Genomic DNA, 26,923 nt, shown 5'->3' on the forward strand with positions numbered 1-26,923 from the left:
CATGATCTCAGGGTTCGTGAGGTTGAGCCCCACATCGAGCTGTGTGTTGTCAGTGCAGAGCCCACTTCGGATTTTCTGCCTCCCTCTCTCTCTCTCTCTGCCCCTCCTTTGTTTGCATGGGCTCTCCCTTTCTCTCTCAAAAATGAATAAACATTTAAAAAAAGTAATACGGAAAGTGATTACTGATAAGTTTTTTCAACATCTCTGTCATAGGTAGATAACATTAATTCAAGAGTGTATGCTGAAAGGTCATATTACTCTTTATTGTTTACTTAATCAATACGTATCCTGTGTTGTTCTAAAAGGGATGTTTAAGTGATTCGTAAAGTAGGTAATCACCCTCAACAAGGTAAGTTGCAAGTGTTGTGGAAGAAGAAACAAAAAGTATAGGCAACAGATATTAGACTCGTCAGCATAGTCTTGGATGACAGTAATCTGCACGTGTATGTTGTGTAAACAACATCCACAGATGCTCTCTTACACTGCACATCATTTTTGGAGGTACCTGTAAGGTTCCGTCAAGTGGAAATTTTATTTCCAGTGAATTGATAAACTTGCTTATAAACAGTAACTTCTCTTTTTAATGAGAAACTGAATTATCTGTCCTATGGAGGAATAATTATACCTGTGGGAAAGGGGGTAATTTTCAACTCTAACTTTCCTGAATAATTTCAAACTTCCTTTCCTACAACATCTACCAGAGTTATTACTGACTAAAACTAACGAAGTTGCATAATGCTTTCTCCTGGCTTTTTTTCAACTGTATATATGGTTTGGAAGAGATTGAAGTGACAAATTAAAAACATGAGCCCTACAAGGAAAACAATCGGAAAACATAGAAATTTTTCATTTGGATAATAAGCCAACTTATGTGGAACCAGATCATAAAATGAACTTTTTATGTCTAACAAAGCAAATTTTAAAAGAAGCACATGTAATTGCAGATGTTCCTTAAAACAAGAAGAAGAAGAAGAAAGAAGAAATGCTGATATGTTATATGAAAATATTAGGGAAAAGTTAAGAAGAAAAGAAGACGAATATAAGAAAGAAGTTGAAACAAAACAACAAGTTGAACTCCCTCTTAGAACGCTAAACATGGAATTGAAGGCCACCAAAAATCAGGTAAATCAGTTTTTGATAAAAACTGTATTTCCATCCATATTACATAGTGTAATATTATACACATATATTTTATAGTATCCCTTTGACTCAAGATATATTATTTAGGTTTAAAATAAATTAAAACATGGGATTATGTTCTTTTGAACATTTTTTTTAAAGTTCTCCACTTCAGCTTTAGACCTTTTTTTTTTTTTAACGGTATGAGACCAGAATCATAATGAAATGTGTCTCCAGGTTGTAGAAGAGCGCAGTGACACTCAGTGGCAACTTTCTCCAGATCAGAAGGCCAGAGTCTTACAAGATGGAAGTCCAAACAATCACCTTTACAAGCAAAAGGAGCTAGAAATGGCTCATAAGAAAACTAGTTCTAAGGTATCTTCTTTAGTTATTTTGAAGTACATGTGTGTATGTATTTGTATACATTCTATGTTTTAGTTATTATTACTTTTACTCCGTGTGTGTTTATAAATATATATATATATATATATGTATATATGTATATATATGTATATATGAAACTGAACTCTGTTCATCATGGAAACTATAGAGGATTTTAAAAGCACATATATTTTGCGGAGGGGCATGGGGACGGTGGCATTTCTGCTTCGCTGGATAAAATAATATTCTTGATTAAATGCATTTGTCTGCAACAATTAGTGACATTCATAATGTCCTCATCCAAAGGAGAGGCTTTTATTACTTTCTGTAGGAATCGATGAGCTTTCCCTAATCTCAATACTATTGCTACTAGCAACATGTGTTTTAGTTTTGAACAGTTACTTCACTGCCTTGATATATTAATAGGTTAGTTGAACACTTCCGCTAATGGACAGGAGGACAAGTGTAGCCAGTTCACTGATCATATGTTCGGTATCAAGTCTCCTACTTTTGAGAAAAGTAACAGTTTTGCTTCAAGTAGCATCCTATTTCATTACAAGGAACTTTTGATAACAATGGTATGCTGTGGTATATACTTAATGATAATTTATTGATAGGTATTTTATTCCTAATAAAATAGCTGAGTGTATTTCCCCTCTTTTATATTTATTACTGTTTTCAACATGAAGAGGAAATGCAAGTTATTACAGCAGTAAATAATCTCATGGTTTTCTAAGAGATGTATAAATTTCACCTTATTTCCTATGAGTATTTTGAAATACAAGACTTCTTTTGTACTTGTGTATTTACACTAGAGAAGTGGCAGTGGTTGGTGCAAGAGCACTAGTTGTGGAGTGAGAAGACCTGGGGAGAGTCCTGCAGCTCACCGTTTTAATCTCTCCATTCTAGAATTGTGATAACCAAATGAGTTCATTGATGTATGTAGAAGTGTTTCTATTATAGTACAGTGCCTAGATTTTTCAGTTATCAATAGATATAATTCTTATAACTGACTATAGAAATGGTAGCAAAGTAGATATCTATGAAATATTCTCAGGAAAGAAGAATTTTAGGAAATTTAATTTGTCCGAGTATATGCAGAGCTAAGGATTGTACTGTGGGGTCGCTGTGTCCGATACCTACTGTAAACTCAATTTTTAAGTATAGTCAGATTTATTAATCTTTTATTTTAGGCCTTCTGGTTTGTTGTAAATCAGGGAAAGGCTTTTCCAATTCTGAGATTCTGAACACTTTTCTCACAAAGACTTTTTAACTTTCATGCCTTCATTATCTTCAGTTAAAGTTCTGAACTTTTGGGAACTTATGCTTGTCTAAAATTTGAGATTTGGAGCCAACTTTATTTTTTTCCAGTTGGATATTCACTTACTGTAACCTTCCTTCCTTCCTTCCTTCCTTCCTTCCTTCCTTCTTTTCTTTTCTTTTCTTTTCTTTTCTTTCTTTCTTTCTTTCTTTCTTTCTTTTCATGTTTCTTTATTCATTAGAGAGAGAGAGAGAGAGAGAGAATGCAAGAAGGGGAGGGGCAGGGAGAGAGAGAGCGAGAATCCTGAGCAGGCTCCTGTCAGCACAGAGCCTGATGCGGGGCTTGAACCCACAGAATGTGAGATCATTCCCTGAGCCAAAATCAAGAGTCAGACACTCAACCAACTGAACCACACTGGCACCCCCTGCAACCTTTTCATTGTTTAAACACAGATTATACTTTAATTTCAAAGAAAATCATGATACTGCCATTTTATTGAGTGCTATCTGAAAATGTGCTTGGTTTTACTTAGCTTTCTGATAATCAGGAGAAAACACAAGATCGGTTGCATAAAAACCACATGTTGCAGGATGAAATTGTCGTGCTAAGACTGGAAAGAGACACCATAAAAAAATCAGAACTAGGCAGGGAGATAATACCTTTTGTGTCTTTAACTGAATTCAGTGAACAGGAATGTGTATGTGTTACAAAAAGACGGTGAATTGATGTGTGTGTTGATATTTCTCAAAGTACGTATGTGAGAGTTGTCTATTATTAACATAATTTAATGATAAGATGATTTAGAAAATCAGTAACAGAAATGTCTTATTAGGTAGTTGCAAGACAACTTCAACAAGAACTGGCTGATACTCTGAAGAAACAGTCTATGTCAGAGGCTTCCCCAGAGGTTACATCATATCTTTGTCTGGAAGATGAAACACGGGATCTCAAGAAGAAATTAGCTCAAATCAGAAGTCAGGTATGTAGTAAATGTAACCTGTCAACAGCTAACTTATAGCTGGTTAAATAATATAAAGTGTTTTAGGATACCAATTTCCATGGACCGCTTTCTTTGGTATTTTCATTATAATTAATTTATTATGATTTTAATATCTTTACAATGCATTTATTTTGTAAACTTCTGCCTTTCCTTCTCCTATTTGTGTTATACATTATTTTCTTATAATACTTTTAGGAAAGTTGAGGCTTTTGTATCCTTCCTCACAGAAATTGAGAGACTTTTTTCGTTCTTTCTTTAATTTAAATTTTTTTTTACATTTTATTTATTTATTTTGAGAGAAAAAGAGTGAGAGAGACTGTGTGCATGTGTGTTAACAGGGGAGGGGCAGAGAGAGGAGAGAGAGAGAATCCCAAGCAGGCTCCATGCTGTCAGTGTAGAGCCAGTGTGAGGCTCAGTCTCATGAACCATGAGATCATGACCTGAGCTGAAAGCAAGAATTGGACACTTAACTGACGTAGCCACCCAGGTGTCCCAAGAGACTTTTGTCCCCTACTAAACAATGTTTTTTAATGATATCTCTATTACGATGAGGCAAGCTGGATCAAATCAGAAGATAATGTTTAATGGAATGTTTCAGATAATTGTCTTAGTTCTCATCTTCCCTTTTGGGAAGAATGCGTATTGATTTCAGGATGACATGTACAGAAAGATCACTTAACAAACCACTTGAACTTCGGCATCTCCTTCATTTTCTTTGCCTTTTAGACATATTGTCAAAGCACGGAAATATTCAGATCATGTGTAGTATGGACACCCAAAAGCGAGAATTAAGAACATTCTCTGTGTCCTGCCATTGGGTTTTTTTAAAGCTATTTTGAGGTACAATACACATACCATAAAAATCACCCATTTGCCACGCACAGTTCACTGTCTCTGTGTACACTCGTGCAACCATCACTGCCATCAAGTAGAATGTTTTCCTCACCCTGAAAGGAAACCCTTCCCCGTTGCCCCCAGCCTCAGGCAACCACCAGTCTACTACTTGGTCTCTCAATGGCGTTGCCTCTTGTGAATATTTCATATAAATGGAGTCACACAACGTGTGGTCCTTTGGGACTAGCTACCTTTACTTAATGTTTTCTGGGTTCATCTGTGTTGATTACAGCTTATATCAGTGCTTCATTTCTTTTTATTGTCAACAGTACTCCATTGTGGGTTAAGGCCCTTGTTCATTCATCAGTTGATGGACCTTTGGGTTGTGTCCACTTCTTGCCTATTAATACTGCTGCTTATGAACATTTATGTAGTTCTTGTGTGGACATCCGTTTTTAATGTCTCTGCCATCAGATTTTATCCTCTGAGTTAATTGGGTTGATTTCACCATCTCTCAGCCATTACTCATGCTGTCCTTACTGTCTTTTTAGTTTCTGTTCCCCTTGAGTAAACCTATGTTATTCAGACTTGGCTCACAGTCTCCTTTCCAATGAACTTTCTCTGACTGTTCTAACTCCCATTAGCTTTAACTCTCTTGACACTTGTCATCTAGCCTGTGCAGAACAATTTAGTCCTTTATTTGACATTATTTTTATTTTTTCATGACAGGTAATTCCGTCTTCCTAAGTATAAATTTAAGGGATAGTAATATTTGATACGTGTGGTACTTATCCTTGTATAAATTGAAAATACTTTAACCTAACAGTTTTTCCGATAAAATTAAGTACTTTATACCGTATCAATAAATTCTTCTTGGAAACATTGGTATAACAAAGCTTTTATTCTAAATGTATGCTAAGAAATGAAATACTAAATTGAGGGGTGCTGGCTGGCTCCAGTCCTATCAGAGTCTGCCTTTGGCTCAGGTCATGATCTCCATGTTCTTGAGATGGAGCCCTGCATCGGGCTTTCTGCTGTTAGCAGAGCCTGCATTGGATCCGTTGTGTCCCTCACATTCTGAGCCACTCAGACTCGTGCTCTGTATCAAAAAATAAACGTTAAAAAATGTGTGTATATCTCTATACACACACACACACACACACACACTTATATAAGTAAAACTATTAATGAAAGCACTTAATCAAATAGAGGAGAAATGTTCAATCAAATGTTTAGGTTTTTTTCCCCTCTCACTATGAAAAAGCATGCTAAATTTGTCTTTCTTTCTTACACAGCCAGAACTGTGATTTACAGATTTGTATCACTTTACCAATGCAAATATCTGGGGACAGCTTTTCTGATATGCTTTTACCACAAACCCTTAATCTCTTCATCAGAGTACATGCTAAAGCAGCCTAACATAAAGAGTATGGACATGAAATGATTGAGGAACTTTAGTTTCTCAAGACTCGTTTGTTTCCATGTCATTGGCTTTCCCTTGCCTCTGATGGTCATGTAAAGGATCTACTACTCAGTCAAGGATGTGCTATTTGTACCGTAGTCTGTGAGCATTCTCCACTCAGTGGTATAGAGAGGAAGTAAGTTAAAATGATTATAAATGGAAAAAAGTACTGTTGGCTAGTGGCATTGGCAAAGATTTTGTAGTACTGAGGAGATATTCTGGGCCTCATGCTCCCCATTTGCTACCACTTGTGGTGGAATGAAGAATAACCTCAGTATAATTTGTATAGGGGAAAACTTGTTTTGGCAGGCCACCTGCCTAAACTATCACATTGTATTGGAACACAAACTACAGCAACAATAATCATGCTACATGCAGACACTTAGAGCTGACCATGTGCCACGTACCCTTCTAAGTTGTTCATCTATTATTTCCTAATGTAATCTTCCCAACATCCCAGTGGGGTAGATACTATTATTTATTTTGAGATCACTTTTTTAAAGTCCTTTGTTTTGAGAGAGACAAAGAGACAGAGAGACAGAGAGATTTTGGGGAAGGGCATGTAGGGAGAGAGAGAAAGAGAGAGAGAATCCCAAGCAGGCTCCTCACTGTCCATGCACAGCTCGATGTGGGGCTCAATCACATGACCCTGTGATCATGTCCTGAGCTGAAATCAAGAGCCAGACACTGAACCGACTGAGCCATTCAGGTGCCCCAGTAGGTGCTATTATTACCTTCATTTTACAGATGCAGAGATTGAGACATGGAAGTTTTAGGTAGTGTGCTCAAGGTCATACAGCTCATAATGAGCAGAACTGGGGAATCAGACCCAGGCATTCTGGCCCCTACTAGGATATTGCTTCTCAAATTCTTCCATGAAATATCTTGTCACTGAAAACAGTGTGTTCAGTTTCACAATCACGAGAATAGGAACGTAATTCACCTATGTGAATATGTAAAATCATAGTTGATGTGGTGCTTGGAATATGAAAATAGAAATGTTTACCATAAGGTAAATTCCTATATTTCCTCCATTTGACCAATAGATACATTTGTACATTTATGTGATCATATATAATCTAAAAACATTAACAACGTTATGTTTTTGTAGGAGAGTAAGGTTGGTAAACTATTCTGTAAGAGTATTGAAACATTTCATCTTTGTAGGCCATAGTCTCTGTTGTAGAAGCTGAACTCTTTTGTTATGACCTCAAAGTAGCCATCAATCAGCATGTAGAGGAGAGGGTGGCTGGCTCCAAAAATATTTTACTTACAAGCGGCACTTGGGCGGGTTAGTTGGCTGAGGTCCTGACTCTTAATTTCCACTCAGGTCATGATCCCAAATCCCACATCATGAGACTGGTCATGAGACCGAGCCCCACATCAGGCTTTGCCCTGAGCTAGCAGCCTGCTTACCATTTTCTCTGTCTCTCCCTCTGTCTCTCTTCCCCACTTCTGCATGCTCTCTCTCTCAAGTCAAAAAAAATTAAAGAAACAGATGATGGTGTTCTACTAGATTTTCAGTGGTTAAAATTATTTTTTCTCTATTTTAGTTGCAAGAAGAACAGGAACGACATGGAGAGGCCGTAAGATATGCTGCGGAGAAGAAAGATCATGTGCAAAAGTATAATTTAAGCCTCACAGAAAATAACTTGTTTATTTATAAAGCAGATAAACAGTGTAGTATGGGAAATGTATTAGTTATGCCAGTATATCATTGTTAAGCTGGATACAAATTCCAGCTTTGAGCTATTTTTAAATGCAGAATTGTGGCATATTATCTCTCAATTTTGCACCTTATCCACAAAACACAATGAGAAAAATGGCACAATTCCGAAATCTTCCTCTTGACAAAATTTTAAGGATTTCTGTAATACCCTCATTTGTTCAGAAAGTATGTGATGTTGTTTTAAATTTATGTGTGAGAATAATTATCTTAAGATCTGCATTTTAAGCTACAGGTTAAAAATGCCACACAAGAAGCAACCATCAAACATCAAGCGGCCCAAATTCAATATCTTGAGAGCAACGTGATAAAGACAAGTTTGGTAAGTCGATCTCTTAATGTCTATCCTACTGAAAAGGAATCTGTATTTCACTAGTAGTAGTACATAAGAATGTTTTGGATCCCATGGAAAATCTCACTGCTGCAAAGGTTTGGTTGATATTGTTCCTAATTGCTACTAGTGATGTAATTCTTCTATATAGATGAAGTTGATTGAACTCATAAAGTAATGATGTTTATAGTGAGATTTTCATAAAAAACATTGTGAGAATCTAAAAAAAGCAACATTTTATATATACCACATTGAGCATTTGTTTTAGTCTACCTTTGGCTACTGTTAATAATGCTGCTGTGAACTTTGGCATACAGATGTGTGAGAGTCCCTGCTACTATTTTTCAGCGTGTTTCAAACGTCCCCAATCTTTGAGTGATCATTTGATCTTGAATTCTGACATTCTCTTGTAATCTCATCCCTTCAGTGAGAGTTTGAAAACGGTTATTTTAATGATGATTTGTTGTAATTTGTAATTACAAGTTTGCAATTTATTCTCTTCATTAACAATGACTGGCAGATCATTATGCAAACGTCCTTCTCAAAGGAATGGACTTTTCTCCTTGTTGGATTTTGTAAAGGAAAAGAAATGCCATTGAAAAAGGAGAAATGGCTGCTCTGTCAGGGTCTTACCTAGTAACATAGTGCTCCTACCATTACAAGTTCAGACTCATTTTTTTTTTCCATTCACGTGAGTTAATCAGACTTTCAGAGATTTCACAATTCATTCTCAGAAAAGACTAATGTGCCATTCAGGATTCTCATTAATTGATATGTAGTGAAACCACAACTGTTTTCCAAGAAGAACAGTTAATGTCATCCCACTCTCACCCTCGTTTGGAGGATGCTCATTGTAAATCGTAAGTGGGAGCAATGAGGTAGATACACTGACCAACTTGTTTCTGTCAGTCACAAAAGCTATATAATATACATGCAAGTTTCATTAGGCAGCTATACCCGTCAGGGGAACTAGAACATTCTGTTGACTGGTCCTTTTTGTGGCTGAAGAGACATTGAGAATTACTCCTTTTCTAGACGTCTTATTAATGAGTCACATTGTATTAGGGAACTTTTCATGCGAGTAACATGATACTGGTTTGATCAGTCTTCTATGAATGAGAGTGCTAGGCATTGTCCTGCTGTGTCCTAAAGAAATCATTAAGGTCTCAAAAACTATAATCTGTAAGGATATCCGAAACTGATGAAGCTTATTAAAGAATAACGAGGGATTTTCTGTAGATCCCTATAGAAAGGAATTAGGGTTATGGCATGAAATTATCTGCCACTTTAAATTTTTTTTTCAATGTTTTTTATTTATTTTTGGGACAGAGAGACACAGAGCATGAACGGGGGAGGGGCAGAGAGAGAGGGAGACACAGAATTGGAAACAGGCTCCAGGCTCCGAGCTGTCAGCACAGAGCCCGATGCGGGGCTCGAACTCACAGACGCGAGATCGTGACCTGGCTGAAGTCGGCCGCTTAACCGACTGCGCCACCCAGGCGCCCCTATCTGCCACTTTAAAGTGTTCCCTGTGAAACAAAAAGATAGCTTTCAGCCAACTCAGTCCATAGCTCTGACTTCTCTAGAAAGTCCTTATCTCCTGAATCCCCAAACCAGGGGCTACCTGGGTGAAGATATTTGATGCACACAATTTTGAGGTGAAGAATCTGGATTGGGAAGAAGAGGTAGCTCTAGCCAACTTAACATTCCTAACAATATAGTCAAGTATGGGTCTGAAAAGAACTTCAGAAGACTTCTGTAAGTTGAAATCTCTATGGATGAAGAAATTACTCAAAAGGAAACAAAGGCAAACCAGTGATCATCCCGCCCTTGTGATAAATGTCGTGTTATAAAAAATAGCGAGACAAAGTATGCTGGTCAGCATCCTAAGGGTAAGGGTGCTCCCTAAGACTCAATAAGAAAAACACACTCAAAGTAACACCGAAAAGAGTCCAAATAAAATGTACACGATTAGCTGTCTACAAAGGTGCTCCATGTCAAGTAATGATTTTTTGAGTGCACGGTTGAGGATGTTGTCTATGAGCACTTGATGGAAGAGCAAAAAGTACACATGGCCTAGGTAAAGGGGCCAAAGCTGGAAATGTGAATTAGAGAATCTGGTTTTGAAGCCTTAAGAGCAATTCAAAACACAGATAGCAAGGGGCAAGGACTTAATGTCAGGGGTTGCCGTCCTTCAGAAATAAGGTGTGGTTAAAAGAGCAGAGGGATGGCATGGTCATTTTTCTCACCTGCTGCTGAAAAGTGAAGTAAGCAGGATAGAGACCTTAATAAAATTAAAAAAAAATAAGATGTTCATGATGACCTTCAAAATGTCTTAGTGGAATGACAGGAGTGAAAGTTAGATTTTAGTGTAAAAGAAGGAAATAAGTGAAGAAAGCTTGAATCTGTGGATGAGACGATACATTAAGGAATGTTCGAGTCCACTGCAAGGGGAGAAGCAGCGTGATAGATGGACAAAGCTTCAAAAGTTAAGCAAATGGTTAATAGAAAAGGAGAAATTGAAATCTTTCTTCCTTATGCAGCTGGTGCTGTGATTTACAGATGTGTAGCACTTTACCAACTGCAAAGCTCTGGGGCCAGCTTTTCTGATATGTTGTTACAAAACCTTAATCTCCTCATCAGAGTACCTGCTAAAGCAGCCTAATGTAAACAGTGTGGGCATGAAATGATTGAGGAACTTTGGTTTAGCAAGACTCCATTATTTCCATGTCAGTGGCTTTCCCTTGCCTCTGATGGTCATGTAAAGCATCTATTACTCAATGTAAGAGGTGCTATTTGTACCGTAGTCCGTGAGTATTGTCCACTGAGTAGTATAGAGAGGGAGTTAGTTAAAAGTATTATAAGTGGGGAAAAAAAGTACTGTTTGCTAGTGGCATTGGTGAAAGTTGTGTGAAGTACTGAGGAGAGATTCTGGGCCTCATGCTCCCCATTTGCTGCCACTTGCGGTGGTATGAAGAATGACTTCAGTATAATTTGTCTAGGGGACCACTTGTATTGGCATGCCACCTGCCTTAACTATCTCATTGTATTGGAACACAAAATACAGCAACAGTAATCATGCTAAAGGCATAACTTAGAGCTATGTGCCACGTACTCTTCTAAGTTGTTCACATATTATTTCCTAATTTTATATTCCCAAGATCCCAGTGAGGTAGATCCTATTATTATTTATTTTTCAGATCACTTTTATAAGATTCTTTATTTTGAGAGACAGAGAGAGAGACAGAGAGAGATTGTGGGAAGAGCAGGTAGGGAGAGAGAGAGAGAGGGAGAGAGAGAGAGAGAGAGAGAGAGAGAATGCCAAGCAGGCTCCTCGCTATCCACGCAGAGCTGGATGTGGGGCTCAATCACGTGACTCTGAGGTCATGTCCTGAGCAGAAATCAAGAGCAACACGCTGAACCGACTGAGCCACTCAGGTACCCCAGTAGGTGCTGTTATTACTTTCATTTTACAGATTTAGAGACTGAGACACGGAAGTTTTAGGTAGTGTGCTTAAGGTCATACAGCTCATAACCAGCAGAATTGGGAATTCAGACCCAGGATTTCTGGCTCCTACTAGGATACTGCTTGTCAGACTCTTCCATGAAATATCTCGTTGTCACTGAAAACAGCATGTTCAGTTTGATAATCACGAGAACAGCAATGTCATTCACCTATGTGAATATTGAAAATCATAGTTGATATGGTGCTTGAAATATGAAAACAGAAATGTTTACCATAAGGTAATTTCCTATATTTCCTCCATTTGACCAGTAGATACATTTGTGTTTTTATCTGATCATATATAATTTAAAAACATTAACAATGTTATGTTTTTGTAGGAGAGTAAGATTGGTAAACTGTTCTGTACCAGTATTGAAATGTTTTCGGCTTTGTAGGCCATAGTCTCTGTTGTAGAAGCTGAACTCTTTTGTTATGCCCTAAAAGTAGCCATCATTCAGCATGTAGAGGAGAGTGTGGCTGGGTCCAATAAGATTTTAGTTACAGGGGTGCTTAGGCGGCTTAGTTGGTTGAGCGTCCTGACTCTTAATTTCCACTCAGCTCATGATCCCAAACCCCACATCATGAGACTGGTCATGAGACCGAGCCCCACATCAGGCTTTGCCCTGAGCTTGCAGCCTGCTTCCCTTTTTCTCTGTCTCTCCCTCTGACTCCCTTCCCACTTGTGTGTGCTCTCTCCCTCTCTGTCTCTCTTTCAAGTACAAAATAACAACAACAAAAAAAAAAACCATTTAGTTACAGAAACAGGTGATGGTGTTCAACTAGATTGACAGTATTTGAAAGTATTATTTTTTTCTTTATTTTAGTTACAAGAAGCACAGGAACGACATGCAGAGGCCGTAAGATACGCTGAGAAGATTAAAGATCATATGCTAAAGTATAATTTAAACCTCACAGAAAATAACTTGTTTATTTATAAAGCAGATAAGGAGTGTACTATGAGAAATGTATTAGTTATGCGAGTATATCATTGTTAAGCTGGATACGAATTCCAGCTTTGAGCTATTTTGAAATGCAAAATTTTGGCATCTTATCTCTCAATTTTGCACCATTACCACAAAACACAACGAGAAAATTGGCACAATTGCCAAATCATCCTCTTGATACAATTTTAAGAATTTCTGTAATACCCTCACTTGTTCAGAAATTACACGATACAGTTTTAAAATTATGTGTGAGAATAATTATCTTAAGATCTGCATTTTAGGCTAAAGGTTAAAAATGCCAGGCAAGAAGAAACCATCAAACATCAAGCGGCCCAAATTCAAGATCTTCAGAGCAACTTGCTAAAGGCAAGTTTGGTAAGTCGATCTCTTAATGATTGTCCTGAAAAGGAATCCTTATGTCACTAGTAGTAGTACATAAGAATGTTTTGGATCATATGGAAAATTTCACTGATCAAAATATTTGGTTGATATTGTTTCTTCTTGCTACTAGTGATGTAATTCTTCCATATAGATGAAGTTGATTGAATTCATAAAGTAATGATGTTTGTAGTGAGATTTAAATAAAAATATTGTGAGAATCTAAGAGCAACATTTTATATATACCACAGTGAGCATTTGATTTAGTCCTCCTTTTGGCTATTGTATATAAAGGCGCTGTGAACATTGGCATACAGATGTGTGAGTCCCTGCTAATATTTTTCAGCATGTTTCAAACGTCCCCAGTCTTTGAGAGATCATTTCATCTGGCATTCTGAGTTTCTGTTGTAAACCCAACCCTTTAGTGAGAGTTTCAGAAAGAGTTCTTTTAATGATGATATGTTGTAATTTATAATTACAAATTTGCAACTTATTCTCTTCATCAACAATGACTAGCAGGTCATTATGCAAACGTCCTTCCCAAAGAATATCCTTTTCTCTTTGTTGGATTTGGTAAAGGAAAAGAAATGCCAGTAAAAAAGGAGAAATGGCTGCTCTGTCAGGGTCTTACCTAGTAACATAGTGCTCCTACCATTGCAAGATCAGAAACTCATTTTTTTTCCCATTCACTTGAGTTAATCAGCCTTTCAGAGATTTCAGAATTCAATTTCAGAAAAGACTAATGTGCCATTCAAGATTCTCATTTATTGATATGTAGTGAAACCCCAACTGTTTTCCAAGCGGAACAGTGAATGACATCCCACTCTCACCCTCGTTTGTAGGATTCTCATTGTAAATCGTAAGTGGGAGCAATGAGGTAGATACACTGACCAACTCGTTTCTGTCAGTCGCAAAAGCTATATAATATACATGCAAGTTTCATTAGACAGCTATACCCATCAGCAGAACTAGAACATGGTGTTGACTGGTCCTTTTTATGACTGAAGGGACATTGAAAATTACTTTCTTTTCTATACGTCTTATTAATGAGTCACATTGTAATAGGGAACTTTTCATGCGAGTAATAGGACACTCTGTTGATCAGTCTTCTATGAATGACAGTGCTAGGCATTGTCCTGCTGTGTCCTAAAGAAATCATTAAGGTCTCAAAAACTAAAATTTGTAAGGATATCCAAAACTGATGAAGCTTATTAAAGAATAACGGGGGATTTTCTCTACATCTCTATAGAAAGGAATTAGGGTTATGGCATGAAATTACCTGCCACTTTAAGGTCTCTGTGAATCAAACACTGAAGATTGCATTTGGCCAACTCAGTCCATAGGTCTGACTTCTCTAGAAGGTCCTTATCTCCTGAATCCCCAAACCAGGGGCTACCTGGGTGAAGATATTTGATGCACACAATTTTGAGGTGAAGAATCTGGATTGGGAAGAAGAGGTAGCTCTAGCCAACTTAACCTTCCTAATAATATTGTCAAGTATGCGTCTGAAAGGAACTTCAGAAGACTTCCGTAAGTTGAAATCTCTATGGACAAAGAAATTACTCAAAAGGAAACAAAGGCAAACCAGTGATCATCCCGCCCTTGTGATAAATGTCGTGTTATAAAAAAAAGCGAGACAAAGTGTGCTCGTCAGCATCCTAAGGGTAAAGGTGTCCCGTAAGACTCAATAAGAAAGACACACTCAAAGTAACACCAAAAAGAGTCCAAATAAAATGTACACGGTTAGCCTTCTACAAAGGTACTCCATGTCAAGTAATGATTTTTGAGCGGACGGTTGAGGATGTTGTCTATGAGCACCTAGACGGAAGAGCGAAAAGTACACATGGCCTAGGTAAAGGCGCAAAGCTGGAAATGTGAATTAGAGAATCTGGTTTTGAAGCCTTAAGAGCAATTCAAAACACAGATAGCAAGGGGCAAGGACTTAATGTCAGGGGTTGCCGTCCTTCAGAAATAAGGTGTGGTTAAAAGAGCAGAGGGATGGCATGGTCATTTTTCTCACCTGCTGCTGAAAAGTGAAGTAAGCAGGATAGAGACCTTAATAAAATTAAAAAAAAATAAGATGTTCATGATGACCTTCAAAATGTCTTAGTGGAATGACAGGAGTGAAAGTTAGATTTTAGTGTAAAAGAAGGAAATAAGTGAAGAAAGCTTGAATCTGTGGATGAGACGATACATTAAGGAATGTTCGAGTCCACTGCAAGGGGAGAAGCAGCGTGATAGATGGACAAAGCTTCAAAAGTTAAGCAAATGGTTAATAGAAAAGGAGAAATTGAAATCTTTCTTCCTTATGCAGCTGGTGCTGTGATTTACAGATGTGTAGCACTTTACCAACTGCAAAGCTCTGGGGCCAGCTTTTCTGATATGTTGTTACAAAACCTTAATCTCCTCATCAGAGTACCTGCTAAAGCAGCCTAATGTAAACAGTGTGGGCATGAAATGATTGAGGAACTTTGGTTTAGCAAGACTCCATTATTTCCATGTCAGTGGCTTTCCCTTGCCTCTGATGGTCATGTAAAGCATCTATTACTCAATGTAAGAGGTGCTATTTGTACCGTAGTCCGTGAGTATTGTCCACTGAGTAGTATAGAGAGGGAGTTAGTTAAAAGTATTATAAGTGGGGAAAAAAGTACTGTTTGCTAGTGGCATTGGTGAAAGTTGTGTGAAGTACTGAGGAGAGATTCTGGGCCTCATGCTCCCCATTTGCTGCCACTTGCGGTGGTATGAAGAATGACTTCAGTATAATTTGTCTAGGGGACCACTTGTATTGGCATGCCACCTGCCTTAACTATCTCATTGTATTGGAACACAAAATACAGCAACAGTAATCATGCTAAAGGCATAACTTAGAGCTATGTGCCACGTACTCTTCTAAGTTGTTCACATATTATTTCCTAATTTTATATTCCCAAGATCCCAGTGAGGTAGATCCTATTATTATTTATTTTTCAGATCACTTTTATAAGATTCTTTATTTTGAGAGACAGAGAGAGAGACAGAGAGAGATTGTGGGAAGAGCAGGTAGGGAGAGAGAGAGAGAGGGAGAGAGAGAGAGAGAGAGAGAGAGAGAATGCCAAGCAGGCTCCTCGCTATCCACGCAGAGCTGGATGTGGGGCTCAATCACGTGACTCTGAGGTCATGTCCTGAGCAGAAATCAAGAGCAACACGCTGAACCGACTGAGCCACTCAGGTACCCCAGTAGGTGCTGTTATTACTTTCATTTTACAGATTTAGAGACTGAGACACGGAAGTTTTAGGTAGTGTGCTTAAGGTCATACAGCTCATAACCAGCAGAATTGGGAATTCAGACCCAGGATTTCTGGCTCCTACTAGGATACTGCTTGTCAGACTCTTCCATGAAATATCTCGTTGTCACTGAAAACAGCATGTTCAGTTTGATAATCACGAGAACAGCAATGTCATTCACCTATGTGAATATTGAAAATCATAGTTGATATGGTGCTTGAAATATGAAAACAGAAATGTTTACCATAAGGTAATTTCCTATATTTCCTCCATTTGACCAGTAGATACATTTGTGTTTTTATCTGATCATATATAATTTAAAAACATTAACAATGTTATGTTTTTGTAGGAGAGTAAGATTGGTAAACTGTTCTGTACCAGTATTGAAATGTTTTCGGCTTTGTAGGCCATAGTCTCTGTTGTAGAAGCTGAACTCTTTTGTTATGCCCTAAAAGTAGCCATCATTCAGCATGTAGAGGAGAGTGTGGCTGGGTCCAATAAGATTTTAGTTACAGGGGTGCTTAGGCGGCTTAGTTGGTTGAGCGTCCTGACTCTTAATTTCCACTCAGCTCATGATCCCAAACCCCACATCATGAGACTGGTCATGAGACCGAGCCCCACATCAGGCTTTGCCCTGAGCTTGCAGCCTGCTTCCCTTTTTCTCTGTCTCTCCCTCTGACTCCCTTCCCACTTGTGTGTGCTCTCTCCCTCTCTGTCTCTCTTTCAAGTACAAAATAACAACAACAAAAAAAAAACCATTTAGTTACAGAAACAGGTGATGGTGTTCAACTAGATTGACAGTATTTGAAAGTATTATTTTTTTCTTTATTTTAGTTACAAGAAGCACAGGAACGACATGCAGAGGCCGTAAGATACGCTGAGAAGATTAAAGATCATATGCTAAAGTATAATTTAAACCTCACAGAAAATAACTTGTTTATTTATAAAGCAGATAAGGAGTGTACTATGAGAAATGTATTAGTTATGCGAGTATATCATTGTTAAGCTGGATACGAATTCCAGCTTTGAGCTATTTTGAAATGCAAAATTTTGGCATCTTATCTCTCAATTTTGCACCATTACCACAAAACACAACGAGAAAATTGGCACAATTGCCAAATCATCCTCTTGATACAATTTTAAGAATTTCTGTAATACCCTCACTTGTTCAGAAATTACACGATACAGTTTTAAAATTATGTGTGAGAATAATTATCTTAAGATCTGCATTTTAGGCTAAAGGTTAAAAATGCCAGGCAAGAAGAAACCATCAAACATCAAGCGGCCCAAATTCAAGATCTTCAGAGCAACTTGCTAAAGGCAAGTTTGGTAAGTCGATCTCTTAATGATTGTCCTGAAAAGGAATCCTTATGTCACTAGTAGTAGTACATAAGAATGTTTTGGATCATATGGAAAATTTCACTGATCAAAATATTTGGTTGATATTGTTTCTTCTTGCTACTAGTGATGTAATTCTTCCATATAGATGAAGTTGATTGAATTCATAAAGTAATGATGTTTGTAGTGAGATTTAAATAAAAATATTGTGAGAATCTAAGAGCAACATTTTATATATACCACAGTGAGCATTTGATTTAGTCCTCCTTTTGGCTATTGTATATAAAGGCGCTGTGAACATTGGCATACAGATGTGTGAGTCCCTGCTAATATTTTTCAGCATGTTTCAAACGTCCCCAGTCTTTGAGAGATCATTTCATCTGGCATTCTGAGTTTCTGTTGTAAACCCAACCCTTTAGTGAGAGTTTCAGAAAGAGTTCTTTTAATGATGATATGTTGTAATTTATAATTACAAATTTGCAACTTATTCTCTTCATCAACAATGACTAGCAGGTCATTATGCAAACGTCCTTCCCAAAGAATATCCTTTTCTCTTTGTTGGATTTGGTAAAGGAAAAGAAATGCCAGTAAAAAAGGAGAAATGGCTGCTCTGTCAGGGTCTTACCTAGTAACATAGTGCTCCTACCATTGCAAGATCAGAAACTCATTTTTTTTCCCATTCACTTGAGTTAATCAGCCTTTCAGAGATTTCAGAATTCAATTTCAGAAAAGACTAATGTGCCATTCAAGATTCTCATTTATTGATATGTAGTGAAACCCCAACTGTTTTCCAAGCGGAACAGTGAATGACATCCCACTCTCACCCTCGTTTGTAGGATTCTCATTGTAAATCGTAAGTGGGAGCAATGAGGTAGATACACTGACCAACTCGTTTCTGTCAGTCGCAAAAGCTATATAATATACATGCAAGTTTCATTAGACAGCTATACCCATCAGCAGAACTAGAACATGGTGTTGACTGGTCCTTTTTATGACTGAAGGGACATTGAAAATTACTTTCTTTTCTATACGTCTTATTAATGAGTCACATTGTAATAGGGAACTTTTCATGCGAGTAATAGGACACTCTGTTGATCAGTCTTCTATGAATGACAGTGCTAGGCATTGTCCTGCTGTGTCCTAAAGAAATCATTAAGGTCTCAAAAACTAAAATTTGTAAGGATATCCAAAACTGATGAAGCTTATTAAAGAATAACGGGGGATTTTCTCTACATCTCTATAGAAAGGAATTAGGGTTATGGCATGAAATTACCTGCCACTTTAAGGTCTCTGTGAATCAAACACTGAAGATTGCATTTGGCCAACTCAGTCCATAGGTCTGACTTCTCTAGAAGGTCCTTATCTCCTGAATCCCCAAACCAGGGGCTACCTGGGTGAAGATATTTGATGCACACAATTTTGAGGTGAAGAATCTGGATTGGGAAGAAGAGGTAGCTCTAGCCAACTTAACCTTCCTAATAATATTGTCAAGTATGCGTCTGAAAGGAACTTCAGAAGACTTCCGTAAGTTGAAATCTCTATGGACAAAGAAATTACTCAAAAGGAAACAAAGGCAAACCAGTGATCATCCCGCCCTTGTGATAAATGTCGTGTTATAAAAAAAAGCGAGACAAAGTGTGCTCGTCAGCATCCTAAGGGTAAAGGTGTCCCGTAAGACTCAATAAGAAAGACACACTCAAAGTAACACCAAAAAGAGTCCAAATAAAATGTACACGGTTAGCCTTCTACAAAGGTACTCCATGTCAAGTAATGATTTTTGAGCGGACGGTTGAGGATGTTGTCTATGAGCACCTAGACGGAAGAGCGAAAAGTACACATGGCCTAGGTAAAGGCGCAAAGCTGGAAATGTGAATTAGAGAATCTGGTTTTGAAGCCTTAAGAGCAATTCAAAACACAGATAGCAAGGGGCAAGGATTTAATGTCAGGGGTTGCCGTCCTTCAGAAATAAGGTGGGTTTCTGTTACGTTTCTCAGGATCCATGGGGGAGGGGAAGGGAAAGAAAAAAAAAAAAGAGGTTAGAGTGGGAGAGAGCCAAAGCATAAGAGACTGTTAAAAACTGAGAACAAACTGAGGGTTGATGGGGGGTGGGAGGGAGGGCAGGGTGGGTGATGGGTATTGAGGAGGGCACCTTTTGGGATGAGCACTGGGTGTTGTATGGAAACCAATTTGACAGTAAATTTCATATATTAAAAAATAAATAAATAAATAAATAAATAAAAATAATAATAAAAAAAAAAAGAAATAAGGTGGGGATAGAAGCGCAGAGGGATGGCATGATCATTTTTCTCAGCTGCTGCTGAGAAGTGAAGCAGAATAAAGACTTTAACAATTTTTTTTTAAAAAAAGGTCCTTTATGACCCTCAAATTTTCTTAGTGGAATGATTGGATTGAAAGTTAGATTTTAGTGTAAAAGAAGGAAATAAGTGAAGAAAACTTGAATCTGTAGATGAGATGATTCATTAAAGAATGTTCGAGTCCACTGCAAGGGGAGAAGCAGCGTGATAGATGGAGAAAGATTCCAACTTAAGCAAATGGTTAATAGAAAAGGAGAAATTGAAATCTTTCTTCCTTATACAGCTGGTGCTGGGATTTACAGATGTGTAGCACTTTACCAGATGCAAAGCTCTGGGGCCAGCTTTTCTGATATGCTATCACCACAAAGCCTTAATCTCTTCACCAGAGTACCTGCTAAAGCAGCCTAACGTAAACAGTATGGGCATGAAATGATTGAGGAACTTTGGTTTAGCAAGACTCCATTATTTCCATATCAGTGGCTTTCCCTTCCCTCTGATGGTCATGTAAAGCATCTACTACTCAGTCTAGGCGGTGCTATTTGTACTTCGTGAGCATTGTCCACTGAGGGTATAGAGAGGATGTTAGTTGAAAGTATTATAAGAGGAAAAAAAAGTACTGTTTGCTAGTGGCATTAGCGAAAGTTGTGTGAAGTACTGAGGAGAGATTCTGGGACTCATCCTCCCCATTTGCTGCCACTTGCGGTGATATGAAGAAGAATAACTTCAGTATAATTTGTCTAGGGGACCACTTGTATTGGCATGCCACCTGCCTAAACTATCTCATTGTATTGGAACGCAAAATACAGCGACAGTAATCATGCTAAATGCATACACTTAGAGCTGACTATGTGCCACGTACCCTTCTAAGTTGTTCATGTATTATTTCCCAAATTTATATTACCAAGATCCCAGTTAGGTAGATACTATTATTATTTATTTTGAGATCACTTTTTTAAGGTTCCTTATTTTGAGAGAGAGAGAGAGAGAGAGAGAGACAGATTGTGGGGAGGGGAAGGTAGGGAGAGTGAGAAAGAGGGAGAGAGAGAGAGAGAGAGAGACAGAATTCCAAGCAGGCTCCTTGCTGTCCACGTAGAGCCCGATGTGGGGCTTAATCACATGACCCTGAGATCATGTCCTGAGCAGAAATCAAAAGCAACACGCTGAACCGACTGAGCCACTCAGGTGCCCCAGTAGGTGCTGTCATTACCTTCATTTTACAGATGCAAAGACTGAGACATGGAAATATTAGGGAGTGTGCTCAAGGTCATAGAGCTCATATCCAGCAGAATTGGGAATTCAGACCCAGGCTTTCTGGCTCCTACTAGGATACTGCTTGTCAAACTCTTCCCTGAAATATCTCGTTGTCACTGAAAATAGCATATTCAGTTTCATAATCACGAGAATAGAAATGTCATTCACCTATGTGAATATTTAAAATCATAGTTGATGCAGTGCTTGTAATGTGAGAACAGAAATGTTTACCATAAGGTAATTTCCTATATTTCCTCCACTTGACCAGTAGATACATTTGTACATTTATCTGATCATATATAATTTATAAACATTAACAACGTTATGTTTTTGTAAGAGAGTAAGTTTGGTAAACTATTCTGGAAGATTATTGAAACATTTTCGGCTTTGTAGGCCACAGTCTCTGTTGTAGCAGCTCCACTCTGCTGTTATGACCTAAAAGTAGCCATCAATCAGCGTGTAGGGGCGAGTGTGGCTGGGTCCAATAAGATTTCAGTTACATGGGCACTTGGGTGACTTTGTTGGTTGAGCGTCCTGACTCTTAATTTCTGCTTAGGTCATGATCCCAAACTCCACATCATGAGACCGGTCATGAGACCGAGACCCACATCAGGCTTCACCCTGAGCTTGGAGCCTGCTTACGAGTTTCTCTGTCTCTCCCTATGACTCCCTTCCCCATTTGGGCGTTCTCTCTCTCTCTCTCTCTGTGCCCCACTAAGTAAAAAAAAAAAAAATAACATTTGGTTACAAAAACAGGTGATGGTGTTTTACTAGATTGTCAGTAGTTAAAATTATTTTTTTTTCTTTATTCTAGTTGCAAGAAGCAAAGGATCGAGAGGCAAAGGACATAAGATATGCGGAGAAGACGTAAGATCATATGCAAAGTATAATTTAAACCTCACAGAAAATACCTTATTTATACAGCAGATAAGCAGTGTAGTACGAGAAATATACTTGTTATGCCAGTATATTATTGTTAAGCTGGATACAAATTCCAGCTTTGAGCTATTTTGAAATGCAATATTGGGGATATTATATCTCTATTTTGCACCTTATCCACAAAACACGAGAAAAATGGCACAATTGCCAAATCTTCCTCTTGATACAATTTAAAGAATTTCTGTAATCCCCTCATTTGTTCAGATATTATATGGTATTGTTTTACACTTATGTGTGAGAATAATTATCTTAAGATCTGCATTTTAGGCTAGAAGTGCAAAATGCCAGACAGGAAGAAACCATCAAACAACAAGCCGCCCAAATTCAAAACCTTCAGAGCAACTTGTTAAAGACAAGTTTGGTAAGTCGGTCTCTTAATGTCTGTCCTACTGAAAAGGAATCCGTATTTCACTAGGAGTAGTACATGAGAATGTTTTGGATCACATGGAAAGGCTCACTGATCCAAATATTTGGTTGATATTGTTGCTATTTGCTACTAGCGATGGAATTTTTCTATAGAGATGAAATTGATTGAACTCATAATGATGTTTATAGTGAGATTTTCATAAAAACATTGTGAGAGTCTAAAAAAGCAACATTTTATATATACCACAGTGAGCGTTTGGTTTAGTCCACCTTTTGGCTACTGTTAATAATGCTGCTGTGAACGTTGGCATACAAATGTGTGAGAGTCCCTGCTAATATTGTTCAGCGTGTTTCAAACTTCTGCACAATCTGAGTGATCATGTCATCTTGAATTCTGACTTTCTCTTGTAGTCTCAACCCTTCAGTGAGAGTTTGAGAATGGGTTATTTTAATGATGATTTGTTGTAATTTGTAATTACAAGTTTGCAATTTATTCTCTTCATCAAGAATGACTAGCAGGTCTTTATGCAAACGTCCTTCTCAAAGGAATGGACTTTTCTCTTTGTTGGATTTTGTTTTTTTTTTCAACGTTTTTTTTTTTTTTTATTTTTTTTATTTTTGGGACAGAGAGAGACAGAGCATGAACGGGGGAGGGGCAGAGAGAGAGGGAGACACAGAATCGGAAACAGGCTCCAGGCTCCGAGCTGTCTGCACAGAGCCCGACGCGGGGCTCGAACACACGGACCGCGAGATCGTGACCTGGCTGAAGTCGGCCGCTTAACCGACTGCGCCACCCAGGCGCCCCATCTCTTTGTTGGATTTTGTAAAGGAAAAGAAATGCCAGTGAAAAAGGAGAAATGGCTGCTCTGTCAGGGTCTTACCTAGTAACATAGTGCTCCTACCATTGCAAGTTCAGAAGCTCATTTTCTTTTTCCACTCACTTGAGTGAATCAGCCTTTCAGAGATTTCACAATTCAATCTCAGAAAAGACTAATGTGCCACTCAGGATTCTCATTTATTGATATGTAGTGAAACCCCAACTGTTTTCCAAGAAGAACACTTAATGTCCTCGCACTCTCACCCTCCTTTGTAGGATTCTCATTGTAAATCCTAAGTGGGAGCAATGAGGTAGATACACTGACCAACTCGTTTCTGTCAGTCACAAAAGCTATATAATATACATGCAAGTTTCATTAGACAGCTATACCCGTCAGGGGATTTAGAACATTCTGTTGACTGGTCCTTTTTGTGGCTGAAGAGACATTGAAAATTATTTTCTTTTCTAGACATCTTATAAATGAGTCACATAGTAACAGGGAACTTTTCATGCGAGTAACATGACTCTCTGTTGACCAGTCTTCTATGAATGAGAGTCCTAGGCATTGTCCTGCTACTGTGTCCTGAAGAAATCATTAGGGTCTCAAAAACTAAAATTTGTAAGGATATCTGAAACTGACGAAGCTTATTAAAGAATAACGAGGGATTTTCTGTAGATTCCCATAGAAAAGAATTAAGGTTATGGCATGAAATTGTCTGCCACTTTAAGGTGTTCCCTGTGAAACAAAAACTTAGATAGCTTTCAGCCAACTCAGTCCATAGCTCTGACTTCTCTAGAAGGTCCTTATCATCTCCTGAATCCCCATACCAGGGGATACCTGGGTGAAGACATTTGATGCACACAATTTTGAGGTGAAGAATCTGGATTGGGAAGAAGAGGTAGCTCTAGCCAACTTAACCTTCCTAACAATATTGTCAAGTATGCGTCTGAAAGGAACTTCAGAAGACTTCCATATGTTGAAATCTCTATGTACTAAGAAATTACTCAAAAGGAAACAAAGACAAACAAGTGATCATCCAGCCCTTGTGATAAATGTCGTGTTATAAAGAAAAGCGAGACAAAGTATGCTGGTCAGCATCCTAAGGGTAAGGGTGCCCCCTAAGACTCAAAAAGAAAGACACACTCAAAGTAACACTGAAAAGACGTCAAATAAAATGTACACGATTAGCTGTCTACAAAGGTACTCCATGTCAAGTAATGATTTTTGAGTGTGCGGTTGAGGATGTTGTCTATGAGCATCTAGATGGAAGAGCAAAAAGTACACATGGCCTAGGTAAAGGGGCCAAAGCTGGAAATGTGAATTAGAGAATCTGGTTTTGAAGCCTTAAGAGCAATTCAAAACACAGATAGCAAGGGGCAAGGACTTAATGTCAGAAGTTGCCGTGCTTTAGAATTACGGTGACCACTCAGGTCATGATCCTAAACCCCACATCATGAGAGCGGTCATGAGACCGAGCCCCACATCAGGCTTCACCCTGAGCTTGGAGCCTGCCTACGATTTTCTCTGTCTCTACCTCTGCCTCTATTCCCCACTTGTGCGTGTTCTCTCTCTCTCTCTCTCTCTCTCTCTCTCTTCTAAAGTAAAAAAAAAAACATTTAGTTACAGAAACAGGTGATGGTGGTCTACTAGATTGTCAGTAGTTAAAATTATATTTTCTTCCTTATTTTAGTTGCAAGAAGCAAAGGATCAACATGCAGAGGCCATAAGATATGCCGAGAAGACGTAAGATCATATGGAAAAGTATAATTTAATCCTCAAAGAAAATAGCTTGATTTTTATAAAGCAGATAAGGAATGTAGTATGATAAATGTATTAGTTATGCCAGTATATCCTTGTTAAACTGGATACTAATTCCAGCTTTGAGTTATTTGGAAATGCAGAATTGTGGCACATTTTATCTCAATTTTGCACCTTATCCACAAAAGACAACGAGAAAATGGCTCAATTGCCAAATCTTCCTCTTGATACAATTTTAAGAATTTCTGTAATCCCCTCATTTGTTCAGAAATTGTATGCTATATTTGTAAATTTATGTATGATAATAATTACCTTAAGATCTGCATTTTAGGCTAGAAGTGCAACATGCCAGGCCAGAAGCAACCATCAATCAGCAAGCGGCCCAAATTCACAATCTTCCGAGAAACTTATTAAGGACAAGTTTAGTAAGTCAGTCTCTTGATGTCTGTCCTACTGAAAAGGAATCCTTATTTCAATAGGTGTAGTACATAAGAATGTTTTGGATCATATGGAAAATCTCACTGATCAAAATATTAGGTTGATATTGTTCCTGCTGGCTACTAGCAATGGAATTTTTCTATAGAGATAAAGTTGATTGAACTCATAAAGTAATGATGTTTATAGTGAGATTTTCATAAAAACATTGTGAGAGTCTAAAAAAGCAACATTATATATATACTACAGTGAGCGTTTGGTTTAGTCCACCTTTTGGCTACTGTTAATAATGCTGCTGTGAACGTTGGCATACAAATGTGTGAGAGTCCCTGCTAATATTTTTCAGCGTGTTTCAAACTTCCGCACAATTTGAGTGATCATGTCATCTTGAATTCTGACTTTCTCTTGTAGTCTCAACCCTTCAGTGAGAGTTTGAGAACGGGTTATTTTAATGATGATTTGTTGTAATTTGTAATTACAAGTTTGCAATTTATTCTCTTCATCAAGAATGACTAGCAGGTCTTTATGCAAACGTCCTTCTCAAAGGAATGGACTTTTCTCTTTGTTGGATTTTGTAAAGGAAAAGAAATGGCAGTGAAAAAGGAGAAATGGCTGCTCTGTCAAGGTCTTACCTAGTAACATAGTGCTCCTACCATTGCAAGTTCAGAAGCTCATTTTCTTTTTCCACTCACTTGAGTTAATCAGCCTTTCAGAGATTTCACAATTCAATCTCAGAAAAGACTAATGTGCCACTCAGGATTCTCATTTATTGATATGTAGTGAAACCCCAACTGTTTTCCAAGAAGAACACTTAATGTCCTCGCACTCTCACCCTCCTTTGTAGGATTCTCATTGTAAATCCTAAGTGGGAGCAATGAGGTAGATACACTGACCAACTCGTTTCTGTCAGTCACAAAAGCTATATAATATACATGCAAGTTTCATTAGACAGCTATACCCGTCAGGGGAATTAGAACATTCTGTTGACTGGTCCTTTTTGTGGCTGAAGAGACATTGAAAATTATTTTCTTTTCAGATGTCTTATAAATGAGTCACATAGTAACAGGGAACTTTTCATGCGAGTAACATGACTCTCTGTTGATCAGTCTTCTATGAATGAGAGTGCTAGGCGTTGTCCTGCTACTGTGTCCTAAAGAAATCTTTAAGGTCTCAAAAACTAAAATTTGTAAGGATATCCAAAACTGATGAAGCTTATTAAACAATAACGAGGGATTTTCTGTGTATCCCTATAGAAAGGAATTAAGGTTATGGCATGAAATTATCTGCCATTTTAAGGTCTTCCCTGTGAAACAAAAACTTAGATAGCTTTCAGACAACTCAGTCCATAGCTCTGACTTCTCTAGAAGGTCCTTATCTCCTAAATCCCCAACCAGAGGCTTCCTGGGTTGAGAAAAGTTTTGGTGGGGTGGGGGGTGTTACTCTTTTTGTTGTATCTTTAGTTTTATTTTTTTTTTAATTTGCATCCCAATTAGTTAGC

At 38.0% G+C, this 26,923-nt stretch overlaps 1 protein-coding gene across 1 annotated transcript in view; it reads left to right on the top strand.

The window, feature by feature from the left end:
- Positions 1-26,923, top strand: part of LOC131496440 (ankyrin repeat domain-containing protein 26-like) — an 85,805-nt gene that overhangs the window by 38,035 nt on the left and 20,847 nt on the right. The window contains exons 6-12 of the mRNA XM_058701989.1: positions 1,357-1,494; positions 3,594-3,740; positions 7,611-7,643; positions 8,019-8,105; positions 17,445-17,534; positions 21,924-21,976; positions 22,316-22,409. Coding sequence (XP_058557972.1) covers positions 1,357-1,494; positions 3,594-3,740; positions 7,611-7,643; positions 8,019-8,105; positions 17,445-17,534; positions 21,924-21,976; positions 22,316-22,409 — 642 coding nt within the window. The remainder of the gene's footprint in view (positions 1-1,356; positions 1,495-3,593; positions 3,741-7,610; positions 7,644-8,018; positions 8,106-17,444; positions 17,535-21,923; positions 21,977-22,315; positions 22,410-26,923) is intronic.

The sequence above is a fragment of the Neofelis nebulosa genome, chromosome 15 (genome assembly GCF_028018385.1).
Source record: "Neofelis nebulosa isolate mNeoNeb1 chromosome 15, mNeoNeb1.pri, whole genome shotgun sequence".
NCBI classification, from domain to species: domain Eukaryota; kingdom Metazoa; phylum Chordata; class Mammalia; order Carnivora; family Felidae; genus Neofelis; species Neofelis nebulosa.